The following is a 13539-nucleotide window of genomic DNA, read 5'->3' on the forward strand; positions in this document are numbered from 1 at the left end:
TTGAACAACAAGAGAAACCAGATTCCCCAAATCCCGTGCTCTGGCGACCTCTGCAGAAAGGGGTCGACTCCCCCCAACCCCCGCCCATTCCACCCTCCACCCCACCTCCCGGATCGGGGCTCCCTCCTTACTCCGTCCCAGTCCGGCCTGCCCCCCCATTCACCCGCCTCGCGCCCCCGAAATCAGCCCAGGTCTGTTTCGCTGGGCTGGAAGGTGGTGGCGGATCCACCCACCTGCTGAGGTCGCTCACGAAGCTGCCGCTCTTCTCATCCAGGAAGCGCTTCCAGCCGTCGGCCGTCTTCACCCAGCTCTGCCCGGGGGACCGCCAGTCCTGCCCGAGGAATGGCATGGCACCGGGCACGACGCGACGGACTTGACGGACTGATGGACCGCACCGGCTGGACGGCCTCGGGGAACTGTCGCCCCAGGCGGGTGCTCCGGGGGCCGAGGCCGGCGAGGGCGCGGCTGCAGGGAAGCGGCGTGGAGGGCTCGGGGCTGCGGAGCCGGGTCCGGTGCTCGCAGAGGGCGCGGCGCTGGGGAGGGTCGCAGGGCGCGCGGGGCCGGCCGGAGTGCTGCGCGGCCAGCGCGGCCGCAGTATTTATCCCGGGCCGCTGGCTCCGGCCCTTTGTTGCCGGAAGAGCCGCCTGCTCCTGGCCCGGCCCCCCCGCCCGAGCCCACGTGGCTTTGTTTATGGGCTCGGCTTGTTTTCCGAGGCGCCCGCGGCTCCCGCTCCTCTGGCGGTTGCACAACCACGCGCCGGTGGAAACTTGAAGCCGCGCTGCCAGGCCGGGGCTCCCGCCGCCGCTCCGCTCCAGGCCCCCCCAGCGCCCGCTCCCCGCCCCCAGGGTGCAGCAGCTGCCGCCGCCGGGCGAGCCGGGCCCCGCTCTCGGGAAGCCGCGCCCCGTCCTCCCGCGGCTGCGGGGCTGGCGAGGTGCAGGAAGGAGGCCGGCGCGGCGTCTGGGTCACTCCAGGGCGGGGGTGGGGAGGAGGGATTACCCCCTCCCCCCCAGCCCCGAGCTATCACATCGAGTCCCGCAATCACAACAGCCCTTGGGGAACGGGGTGGGGTGGCGGGGGTGGGGGGCGACAGCACGGCGCGGCCGGACACAGGGCTGGGGGAGAGGGACGACAGCCTCCTGGCCTCAACCCAGCTCTGGGGCGGAAGGGGCACCCGCTCCCCCCAACTCCGGTCAGGCGGGGAGGGGACGTAGCCCCTACCCCACCCAGCCCCCAAACTGTCGTTAACGGGTCCGCTGCCAGCCCGGGTCCGAGGGTGGCAAAGGAAGAAGGACAGGGAGGCCAGGCGGCATCTGAGGCCCGCGGGGTGGGAGTGGAGAGCAGGGACAGTCCCCCATCCTACTCTCGGCACCCTGAGCGCGCAGCGCCCACGTCCGGGTCGCCGGGCCGCGCACTGCGCCGGGGCGCCGGGGGCTGAGCTTTTGTTTGGAGGAACCTCTGCACCCTCCTCGCCTTCCCGCGGCGCCGCAACCTCGGGGCTGTTAATGTCTCTCCGGGAGCTACCAGGCCAGGAGTTTTGTTTTGGCTCCGGTGAGCGTTCAGATAGAGGGACGCAGAAAGCCCCTTCGCCCGACCGACGTGGACTAAAGGAAGAGCGGCGAGCAGGCCCTGCCCCGGCGCAGGTGCCCAGACCCTCACAGACTAGCTCCTTAACCTAATCGTCTTAAACTGGGGCAGGCGGCCAGTGGGGGAGCTACGCGGTTTTCCAGATGAGCGCACAGAGGGCCCCAGAGATGAGTTAAGCCAGTGACTTCCCCAGGATGGCTAGCTGCTTCACAGTCTTCAGTACAGTCTGAAGTTAGCCTGCTCAGTTTTCCTTTTTGTTTGTAACAATCCATCCCTCTCCATCCGTCTCTGCAGAATGTAAACCCCTTGAGAGCTGGTCGGTCTTGTTCAGCGGGCAGCCCAGCACCTTGCCAGGCCAAAACTAGACCTTCCATCGCTATTTGTTGAGTGTGTAGATGAATGGGAGGCCGTGGGAGGCTGCACCAGGATAGTTTCATGCCCTTCCTGACTTCTAGCTATGATGCTTCACAGTCTGATCTATTGAGCGATTAAATTGCACAAAGCAGTCGCTTCAGGTTCAAATTGCATGCTCAAGAATTCCTCCATATTCCTTCCTCGCAGCCATCTGCAAGCGTCTTCTGTTCCACAGACTCTGTGCAATCTTTAAGGCTTAGAAGTTGTGCGTGCCCTGGGAGGGTGCATGTTGGAGGGGGGAAGAGATGTTTTTATAAAGTCTGTTTTCAAGTAGCCAGAGTCTTTTGATTCAGGTTTCCCACCATAAATAATTTATTAGTGTGGTGATAGTAAAGCTTGCAGAAGGTCCTAAACAAATGATAAACTCTATGATCAGGCTAACAGATGGGACAATGTTGGGTCTGGCCTTTGTTGGAGAGAACTGTTTCTGCAAGGGAGCAACATTAAGGGATGTGATTATTACGGATGCCTGTTAGTTACCTGTTGGCAAGCTACATCACTCTAGATACCACAGAAGGCGAGATTTGAGTTCTCATTCTGCTAGAGCATCATACTCTTATCTGACCTGGATGAATGACTTAAAATCTGGAGGCTCAGTTTTTTTGAGCTTCAGGAGAAAGATAGAGACTTAATGCTTCCCTTTCAGGATTATTTAGTGAGTGTTGTAAATGGGATTGGTGGTACTAGCTCTTTACTTCTCTTTGGTTATGTTACACACATGACCCATGGCCTCCTACTTCTTTGATTTTTTAAGAAGAGTATTTATTTATTTGAGAGAGCTCACAAGCAGGGGGAGGAGCAGAGAGGGGGAAGCAGACTCCCCTGCTGAGCAGGGACCCCAATGCGGGGCTTTATCCCAGAACCCTGGGATCATGACCTGAGAGCTGAAGGCAGATACTTAACTGACTAAGCCACCCAGCCGCCCTTAAACTTCTCTGATTCTTGACATTGGACTTGACCACATGACTTGCTTTGGTCAGTGGGGTGCTGGTGGACGTGTTGTGAGCAGAGGATGTGTGTGTGTGCTTGTCTGGTTGGTCTTGCCCTTTTGTGTCTCTGCGAATGTCATGGCATGAATATACCATGGGTAGCCTTTGCTCCAGTCTTGGTTCCAGGATAGGACGCATGGAGCTGACACCCCAGTTGCCCCACAGCTACTTTAGGAAAAAAAAATCAGTGTTTATTAATGTCACTGAGATTGCTGTCTTTTGTTACATAGCCAGTAGCTACGAAGAGTTGAGTGGTGGAAAATTTGTCAAAGTTTTTTTTAACTTTTAAAATTCAAGCATAAGTAGGAAATCACTCCCCCCCGCCCCCCGCCCCTTGGCTAAGAACTCATCTCAGGAAGCCTCGGTGTTTGTCTCTAGTCACTCAGCTCTATGCTCTTTAAAAAAAAAAAAAAGAAAGAAAGAAAAGAAAGTGTGGCTCTCCTATCTTAACCCAGCCTTCTTCTGAAGTGTCAGTGACTGCTGTAGATTTCCTCCACCCTGAAAAATCTGACTTGACACTTCTTCAAATGCATGGTTTCTGCTGGGAAGCCTTGGCATGCTGAGCCCCTCAGGATAAAGAATGTGCTAGGCCATGTGTAGAACAGCTACCTTCCTATCAGCTCCTGGCCTGACTTTGCCAAGTCCCTGTGAGTGGAGGCCTTATCGTGACTAAGCCTTGAGAACCCCAAAGGCAAAGCGTCAGTGTCTTCGCTTTGGACCGAAGATTTAGAGGCAGAAGATGCTCCAAGAATTTCACAAGGCACAGACTGGGGAGGACCAGCGTGGCGGCATGGTTGGAGCAGGACACCCCATGGGAGCACCACGATACGGAGTCTCTTAGCCTGGACACTGACCCTCTGCCTCTCCCAACAGCTTCATACAACAGACTGTCCACATCATATGCTGTGTATTTGAGTTTTTTAAAATGTGTCTGCTTCTCCACTATGGCCTGACAATTTCCTTGTGGGTAGGGCTGTGTCTCAGTGCTTTAGTCACGTGGTGTCTGTGACAGCTCTTGCTATGTGACTCGCAACCAATAAATAACCCCAAAAATGTGGTTGAACTACTCTGGGATGCTGTGATTCCCATGTCTTCATCTGTCGACATCTTATGACTCCTCAGGACTCAGTAGGGGAGGGAGGCTAAAGGGTGGGCAGCCCCCAGTCCTACCCTGCGAGCCTGAGTCCTCCTTACCAGTTGGTGAGACACATAGAAGGTTAAAAGGTAGGATCTTAGGCAAAAAATGTTTTGAGTGTTTAAATGTTTGTTCCCCTCGTGGCAGATGCTAGCGGTGCTAGAGACCCTGTGTCAGGCACTTTGCAAATGCAATCCTGTTTCATACTTCTCACAAAAACCCGTAAGCTGGGTATTGTTATGCCCTATTTTGTAGACTAGGAAGCTGAGGCTCTGAAAATTTAGGTAGCCTGTTGAAGGTCAGCCAGCCAGTATGTGGTGAAACTCGAGCTGGTATCCAAGGTCTCTCTCTAACCCTAACTGATGCCAGGTTGGGCTCACATCCTAGTTCTCCACTTAAATAGCTGTGTGACCTTGGACAAGTTACTTAACCTCTCTGTGTCACAGTTTCCTCATTTGTGAAATGGGAATAATGAGAGTGTCCACCTCAAAGGGTGTTGGGAGGATTTATTGAAATAATATATATAAAAGTGCCTATCAAGGGGCCAGCAGCAATGATAACGAATATTCTTACCTTCAGGCAATGATCGTGAATATTCCTCCAACTTTGACTTGCTTACGTTCATGTCTACCCACCAGATTTTAAGTTTTGAGGGCATGGAGCATAGCTCGCTTGGCTAATTTCCAGATGTGGGAAAAATAGCTTATGTTGGAGTAAATTATCCAACGAAATGATAGCTTGCCTATTCTACGTTACTACTGACTGTCCTTGACCTATGGAAATGGGCCTTATTCTGTTCAGGAGACTACCTTTCCAAAGGTAAGCGCAACATAATTTCAGCCTGCCCACTGTCCCACAAGGCTGTTTAGAGAATTTGTTTGTAGAAATGATGGAAAACGTGATAAATACAAAGTACTCTGTTTTTTCCTACCCCAAAATGACATTTGTTTATAGTTTTGGCTGAGAGACAGCCTATTTCTCACTAAAATGCATTGGTATTTTGTTTGTTCATAGTTTTTCTTTCTGAAAGGGTATTTTTTTTTTTTTAAATACTTATCAGCAGTAGTTGTAAGTTAAAAATAACTTCAGCTTGTTGGGTGGGGCACGGTTTGGGATCCAGCAAATCTGTCGGCTCACCCTGACCAGTTAGAGCGAATTTTATGAAGGGGGAGCCCGAGGGACTCAGTCTATTAAATTTGACCTGTCAGTGTTGTCACAGGACTGTGTGTTTAATGCCACAGCAATTTGCATTTGACCTTACACCCTGTCTGTCTAGGGTGGGGCATCCTTGAAACAGTGTGAACTACGTCTGTTAGGTGTGTTTGAGTAGGAACTGTTGGCTGTGTGTTATTTTTGGGTCTCTGGCTGCCTTGAGTCCTGCCAACTAAATTAAAGTCGGTCAGACACATGTCACTGAAAATATTCTCATTACTTTAATGAGAATCACTTGGCATTCCTCAAATGAGGGCCTGGTTCTGTTTTTGAGAGACGGTCAAGGGCATTTTGCTATAATTCTCCTTCTTTCATAGCCCCGTTGTTCGATATTAATGAAAATTCTTTTTTCTCCCCTTTCAGTAGTAGTAAATAGGATTTGGAGGCGAGGCTGCTCACTTTTATACAATATAGAGAAATGAATGAAACCACATTTTACATGAATAGCCCAGACTTCCGGTGTGTTTTTATAAAAACACGTTTTAAAATGAGGATGTTAAATTTGTTATGGATGTCAAGTTTTAAATACAGTGTCAGTGCCAGAAATTGGTTAAAACCATCCTATCTATAACCTTTCAAATAGGATCTTGAACAGGGGAGTAACACGTTTTAGTTCTGCGATTTCTCATGTACAAAAGTAGCTTGGCCTGAACTGCATCTAGACATTGGGTCTTGTGGGTTACTTACTTACTTACTATCACTAGTGTTTATATAATTTTGCAAGGTAAATATTTTTATCCCCATCTTATAGATGAAGAAACTAAGGCTCAGATATGTTAAACGTTTATTTACAGGTCTGCTGAAAAATCAGAACAAACTTTTAGAGAGGTTACCTAATCCAGTTCTCTCCTTTTACCCTTGAGAAGGCTGAGTCCCAAAGAAGAGGAACTCACTTGAACACAGAGCTAGTTAGTAGTAGACCTGGGAATTAGGCACCATGAGACAAACCAACGGGGTTGGAATGTTCCATTAATCTTGCTGGGCTGACCAATGTCCCTGAGAAATGTAAATTTTTTTTTAAAAGATTTTATTTATTTATTTGACAGAGATTGCAAGTAGGCAGAGTCAGGCAGAGAGAGAGAAGGGGAAGCAGGCTCCCTGCTGAGCAGAGCGCCCCATGTGGGGCTCGATCCCAGGACCCTGGGATCATGACCTGAGCTGAAGGCAGAGGCTTTAACCCACTGAGGCACCCAGGCGCCCCGAGAAATGTAAATTTTGATGTGGAATTATTTACACACGACAGCGATCAGATTTTATTAGGACTTGTCATCAGTGAGTTTGTTCGGGAGGGCACAAGAAAAACAACTTGACCCCCTAAAGAGGCTTCTCCTCCAAATTAACCAGGATCCTAGAGAAAGAGCAAAGTTGAAAAATCAGGCATCTTGTAAGGTTCTTACCTGACTGTCGGATTGAAAGCAGATCTGTGGTTTGTTACATTTTGACAGATTGTCGCAATCACTGCATGTTTTGACTCGTCAACCCTGGTGACTGGAGAAGTGGTTCGTGAGTCATATGGAGTGTGTTTCCTCCTAGGAGTTAATAACTGAATTGTCAAATCCTGAAGAAGTCACTTAACCTGTTCGGGGTTCGGTTTTCCATTGATAGACACACCTGCTGCAGAGATGGTTCTAGGAGTCTCTGGGCATCATTGATTGAAGGGTGATCATTAACCCCGATTGCAAATTTTCTTTGGGGAAATAGGAAAACACAAGTCTCTCCTGTGTTTCTTGGGTGGCCGCCTGCCATACCCGTCATTTTCTCACAGAAAGCAAAAGTCTATGGATGTGTTCTGCATACTACTGTAGGCCTGGTGGCAGCCACGTATCAAAGAATCAAGGTGTCAAGGAGGTCTCAGCGTACATGGAACTGAATTTCTAAGTTGTGGTCCAGAAAATGAAAACCATCTTACTAGCCTGTCTCATATGGTTCAATAAAAATAAAATGAGCCCGTGAGGTTTTTTTTTTTTTTTTTTTTTTTTTAACAACAGTACATTCATTTCAGGAAGAAGAATGTAATTTAAAAATAAGTACAGAATGTTCATCTCCTTTCCCATTCTGACTACAGCCTCAGAAATCCAGTCCCTTAAGGGACATAATATTTTCAACCAGGGTTTACTGTTGATAGTAATTTAAGAAATAATTTAGTCCTTTAAACATCTGCTTTGCTAAAAATGGTATTGTATAAAAGTTTTTGTTAAGTGTCTTCAAATTGTGTATTTATTAAAGAGATGGGGCATAAATTAGATTTTTTCTCTCCTCTGTCAACTCAGTGAAAGGAGGGGTTATCTTTAGTTCTGGTTTTGATCATTTTACAGACTATAAAATTTATTATAGAATATCATTCATTCCTGGTCTCAACAGAGTACTTCATGCCTTTGCTAAGTTCCTGGTTCCTTTGCTATGTTCCTTAGAACATTTACTCTCGTGGAGTGTCTAGGGTAGAGAGAAAGAGAGAGAGAGACATACAAATATGTATTCCTAAAATTATGTGGCATCTGCAGTAATAAGGATTTGCATGGGGTTTTCTGGGACACCCGCGAGGATAAATCATGTGACCCAACCTAGAACCGTCAGGTAAGGCTGCTAGGAGTTGCTCCTGAGCTCGGTCCTAAAGGATGGGTAGGAAGTGATGAAACAAATGGAAAGAAAGTTGAGAATGGGGTGGGCATCCGGATAAAGAGGACAACAGGAACAGTGGTGGGGTGGGGTGGGGAGGGTTGAAGGCCTGGGGGGTCTTGAAGAACAGAGTGTGGTGAGGCGAGCTGGGGATGGCGAGGTGGGTGGGGGAGGTTGCAGAGGGCTCCGTGTGGTCCGGGAGAAAGCTGGGGCTTTATCTCAAGGGGTGGGAGGTGCCGAGCGCTGTAAACAAGGGAGTGACTCAGGTAGGCTGTGAGGTCGTGCTGCAATAGAGATCCCTTGGCGGGAGGGTGGAGGGGCAGATGGGAGAAGTACGTCGCGTGGACAAGAGACAGGTCAGGAGGATGTCACTGTTTCCGCGCGCGGCGGCTGGTGAGCACCAGAGCCAGGAGGGTGGGAGCTGGGATGCTGAGGAGGGGGATACGGCTGGGACTCCTGTAGGGGGCAAACACGCGGGACTTGGTGATTGAGTCCATGCAAGTGATGAAGAAAGGGCAGTGCCAAGGAGGGCTTTCCAGATTCCTTTCCTTTCCCTCTCTCTTTCTCAGTTTCTTCCTCTCTTTCTTCCCTCTCTCCCTCCCTTCCATTCTTTCTTTCTTTCTCCCTTCCTCACTCCCTCTGTCTCTCCCTCCTCCCCCCTACCTTCCCCCCTTCCTTCCTCTTTCTCTTTTTCTTTCTTTCCTCTATGCCCAGTGTGGGGCTTGAACTCATGACCTCATCAAGTGCCAGATTCTACTTCAGGTGGAAGAAGAAACAACTGGTTGGGTGGAAGGCTGAGGACTGAGTCTCAAGGTTCTGAGCGAGACCTCACTTTCACTGGTTTCAGGGCCACCAACCGGAGGAACTCTGTTTCCTCTGCCCTGGGAAGATTGCCCGTGTTGAGGGAGGGACTTCTTTCTAATTGCCCCGGGCCTGCCTAGGGAGGAGGCAGGACCTGCAGGAACGTTTAGAACAACATTCAAAGGGGCTCTTCTCTTTCTGTCCTCCAATCTCGGATCCGTCTTGAAATTCCTTAAAAAATGTTATGTATATATATAATGCTCTTCTCACTATAAATAAGTTATAACAAACTTTCTTTTAAACAAAGAAGCAGAGGTGCCTGAGAAGGAGGGATGCCTGGGTAGCACAGGGGGTTAAAAGCCTCTGCCTTCGGCTCAGGTCATCATCCCAGAGTCCTGGGATCGAGCCCTGCATCGGGCTCTCTGCTCGGCGGGGAGACTGCTTCCTCTTCTCTCTCTCTGCCTGCGTCTCTGCCTACTCGTGATCTCTGTCTGTCAAATAAATAAATAAAATCTTAAAAAAAATAAAGAAGCAAAGAATGAAATTGCCCAACACCAGCAAGTGAAAGGGTGGGTGGTGAAAATTTGTTTTACGTATGTATTTTTATGTATATATTTTTACCATCTAGTTTGTACTGCCTGCTAGCCCCCTGATTTGGGGCAGAGAGGGGGGGATGCCTCATGTATCTTGGTGGGAGGTTGTACTGACTTCCAAATTCAGGATCTGAAGGGACTGGATCTTCTCTGTCCCTGCTGTGTTCCAGTCAGGGGCAGGGGCAGGCATGTGACTGGGCTGGACCAATCACACACACTCTCCTGCAGAAGTGATGGAAACAGGTTTGGTGGTTCCTGGTTGGGAGGGCATTCCTGGCCAGTGTCGCTGGAGGGATGCTGACCCTGGAGGGATGCTGACCCCGGTCGGCCCCTGCTGCAGCAGCTTTGCCATGATCCTTGCTGTCTGGTCCTCTGGAACTCTCAGTTCTTGCCTCAGTTTCCCATGCCTGTTTTTTCAGCCTCTTGCTGATGCTATGGACCCCGATAGTCTTCCAGTAAAATCTTTGCACTTAGAAGAGCCGGGATTAGTGTCTGTTGCTTGCTACCAGTACTGTCACAGTGTGGAGAGGCATTCAGAGCACACACACACTGTCTTTTCTGCCCATCACCCCTCCCAGCCCCCATGGTCTCATGTCCTTAAGTGCACACTCGGGCTAACCACTGAAATAGACCAGAGAGGATGACTTGTAAGTATTAGGACTTACCTAAAGAAATCATCTGCTGGGGAGACTGGACTCAAGCCCAGACAGGGGATTTGGCTTGCACAAAATGGGCAGATTTAGAAATATGGAGACAAAGAAGAATGTTGAGCTATCCCTGTGTGAAAGTAAAAGCTGAGGAACCGAAAAGCCCAGAGCTATAGATTTTTCTTATAAACCTGTGGTATGAACTTCATCAGGAGAGCGAGGCTGAACCCCGACAAAGTTCAGCTGCTGATATCTTATAAATTCCCCTAAGGTACACATTCTGTTACATTTTCTACAATTGATGCTTCAGGTGTGGAATTTAGCTTGAAGGCAGGAGGAAGGAGTAACATTTTTTGAATACTTGTTGTGTGCCTTTTGTCTACATTGGTTTATTTAATTCACCCCCCCAAACCCTACAAGGTAGGTATAATATCCTTATTTTATTCACAAGGAACCTGCACAGTTAGAAATCTCAAGCTCCCAAGTGGCAGAGCTGGGATGTCCATCCGGGACTTTTAATTCTAAAGCTTGTCCTCTTTCCATGAGCTGATTCTGCCTTCCAAGGTCGGTGTAAGGGCAAGCGGGAGACTAAGGACCGAGAAAGCCGACTTTTAGACCTTGGAAAGAAAATCCTCCTTTCGTGAAAGTGAGACTCAGGACCGGAGACATGGCCAACTGGTTTTTGTCATCGCTGCCATTGTGTTTTTGGAGGCACTTTGATTGTCTTGGTATCCTACCTCTAAATAACCAAGGAGCTTAACTTTATGACAAAAGAAGTATAGCACTGGGTGCTCGCTGGCAAAGTGAGCTGATGTGACTGTGTAACCCATCACTCAGAAGCTTGCCAGGACTGTCGAATGACCTTCTAAAGGCTGCTGGGGAATACTGTTCTCAAAGTTCAGGGCTCCCATCTTACAGAACGCAGTAAACAGAGTGTTTCCCCCGTGTCCGGAGAGAGGAAGTGGGAGTAGCCCCATCTCACTTTTAGTCTTTTATACCTGACAAGCCCCACCTAGAGCACTTTGGCTTCCCATCCCTGAACTCTTGTGTTGGTGGGCTTGGAGATTCCAGTTTCCATCAGAGAGCACAAACACGGTTCCGTTCAAGTTGAAGCTCTAACTACCCTTAGCCATTTGAGTCTCCTCCTGCCATGAAGCCAACAGCGGACAGAAGGTTAATGTATCGACTGGAGGGACTGATCCTAATTATCAAGGGAAATAGGTTACCACTACCCAATGAAGGCAAGAGAAAACATATCCAGAGCCCAGAAGGCTCACTGGGTCAATTTTTAGCACTGCCATATGTAATAATAATGGTTAGTGGAAACCCATGATAATCCAGTCAGTACAGGGTCACTCAAGGCTGATTACCAGGAACTGAAGAGTTGACATATCCTATCGGGTAACAAAACTCCAACCACTGGTGGTGCTGAGGAAGAAGGTAGAATGGTGGTGGTAGAGGGATTGCCAACTTTTTTTTTTAAGATTTTATTTATTTATTTGACAGACAGAGATCACAAGTAGGCAGAGAAGCAGGCAGAGGCGGGTGGGGGGGTGGTTCGGGGGTGGGCTCCCTGCTAAGCGGGGAGCCCTATGCAGGGCTTGATTCCAGGACCCTGGGATCATGACCGGAGCCAAAGGCAGCTGCTCTGCCCTGATTTCAGCCGGAATGGACTCTGAAAATCACTTGCTTCCTCTTGCCCCCAGGACCCAGAGGTAGTAGCAACTTCCTACTGCCTTCCCCTCTTGCAGGCTCCCTCAATTCTACCCACACCTCTGCAACTGATCCCTTCATTAAAATCTCTGAAGTTAAACCATTTGAGTAGAGTTTGGTAACCTGTTGGGCCCCTGCGTGAAACAAATTGGGAGCTGATTTCATTTTCCTGAAGCATAAAATGATCATTTAATTCATTTTATTGATGCGGTCTTCATTTTTCCCAGAGGCTGTGTAGTGGTGTTTCTTGAAAAAGCAAGAATTCCTACAATATTTAAATCAGTTTGATCTACAAATGTTTGATTTACGTGCAACCTTCCAGGAAGAAGGCAAGCCAGAAAAAATATAAAATAAGGGGGGGTGCTATTTTAAAAGTCTCCTTTACCTAAGAAAGTTAGGAAAATAGACTTTTCTCCTAGCATTATGGCAAATAACATCATTTTTTTGGTTAAATGAGAAAGTTGATTTCTACAGACATGTAGTAGAATTCAGCGGTTACTCTACCTTTTTTTTTTTTAACTGCCTGTCATCAAGTTATAATCCTCCAGGATATGCAGTAATCATATTTATTCCATCATTTATTTTCCGTCTTCAAGCTTTTATTTTGTACTTAGACAAAGTCCTGCCATTGGAGAAACAAAGATGAATGGGGCACGGCCCTTGCTCCCCAGACATAGGCTAATTGCAGGCAGAGAACCATGGGTCAATTCATTCCAGTCTTTGCTTTTGAGTGTCTCCATAAGTAAAAAACAAAAAACAAAAATAAAACAAAACAAAAAAACAACTTCCCCAAACAAAAAATGAACTTTTATTCATTCAACAAGTTTTTGCTGAACACTTGCAATGTGCCAGTGCTAGGTTCTGGAGGTACAAGACTGAAAGGAAAAATTCAGAAAACAAAGTCTCCAAAATACATGAAACAAAAACAAAAACAAAGCAAAAAAAGAGAAAACCCAACAAATAAGCAAAACTGCCCCAACACCCTAAAACATATACTCAGAGGGTCTCCTGTAGTCATGGCATTTACAGTTCAGGGAGCTAGTGCTGAGCTGGTATGAGGAATAAATGAGATGTTCATGGAGCAGCAGGTATGTAGTAGCTGCTTAATGAATGCTAGAGATTATGAGCATCTACTGGGGAGACAGACCCATTGCACTGAAATGGATGTGTAGGATATCTGTGCAAAAGAGTAGAGGAGCACAGAGGAGGAAGGAACCTACTCTGTTCTGGGGAAGTTATGGAAGGTTCTAGAGGAGAGGTGGCAGCTGAAGGACAAATCTCATTTCACCATAGAAAGGACAAGGGAGGATGACATTCAGGCAGAGGGTGAAGCTGTGCAGGAGTGAGAGAGCCCGGGGTGTTTGGGAAAAGCTGTTGACTCAGTGTTGTTGGAGCAGAGGTTGCACGGAAGGAGACAGGAAATGAGTCTGGAAGGCAAGTTAGAGCCTGATTGTGAAGACCCTTGTCTACGATATGGAGGGCAGAGAGCCCTTTGGAAGGAAGGCGAATATCTTGCGTAGTGCTCAACCCTACAGCGCTGGAGACATGCCAGAACGAGTGTGTCTATCCTTGTGGGTGGGCACTCTGTGGTCTTGTGCTCTCAACAGTTTTGAAGTCTGAAGCAGCATTAGGACTCCCTAAAGCCGGGGAGCCCAGTGGATCCAGACAGCTGTTCCACAGTACATTCTCCAAACGTGGTATAGGATCACGTGTTTAAATGGCATCCCTCCTCAGCAAGACTTTTCCAGAGAAAGCACACAGATCAGATCATGTGTGACAAAATCATTGTATTTGTGACATAGCAAAAATACAAGATACAACACGAAGACCACCCC

General features: G+C 48.3%; 1 protein-coding gene across 1 annotated transcript in view; it reads right to left on the reverse strand.

Moving 5' to 3' along the window:
• Positions 1-611, reverse strand: part of FBXO32 (F-box protein 32) — a 30953-nt gene extending 30342 nt beyond the window's left edge. Inside the window, exon 1 of the mRNA XM_032316119.1 lies at positions 234-611. Coding sequence (XP_032172010.1) covers positions 234-349 — 116 coding nt within the window. The 5' untranslated portion in view covers positions 350-611. The remainder of the gene's footprint in view (positions 1-233) is intronic.
• Positions 612-13539: the final 12928 nt, after the last annotated feature.

This window comes from Mustela erminea, chromosome 16 (assembly GCF_009829155.1).
Source record: "Mustela erminea isolate mMusErm1 chromosome 16, mMusErm1.Pri, whole genome shotgun sequence".
Taxonomy (NCBI): Eukaryota; Metazoa; Chordata; class Mammalia; order Carnivora; family Mustelidae; genus Mustela; species Mustela erminea.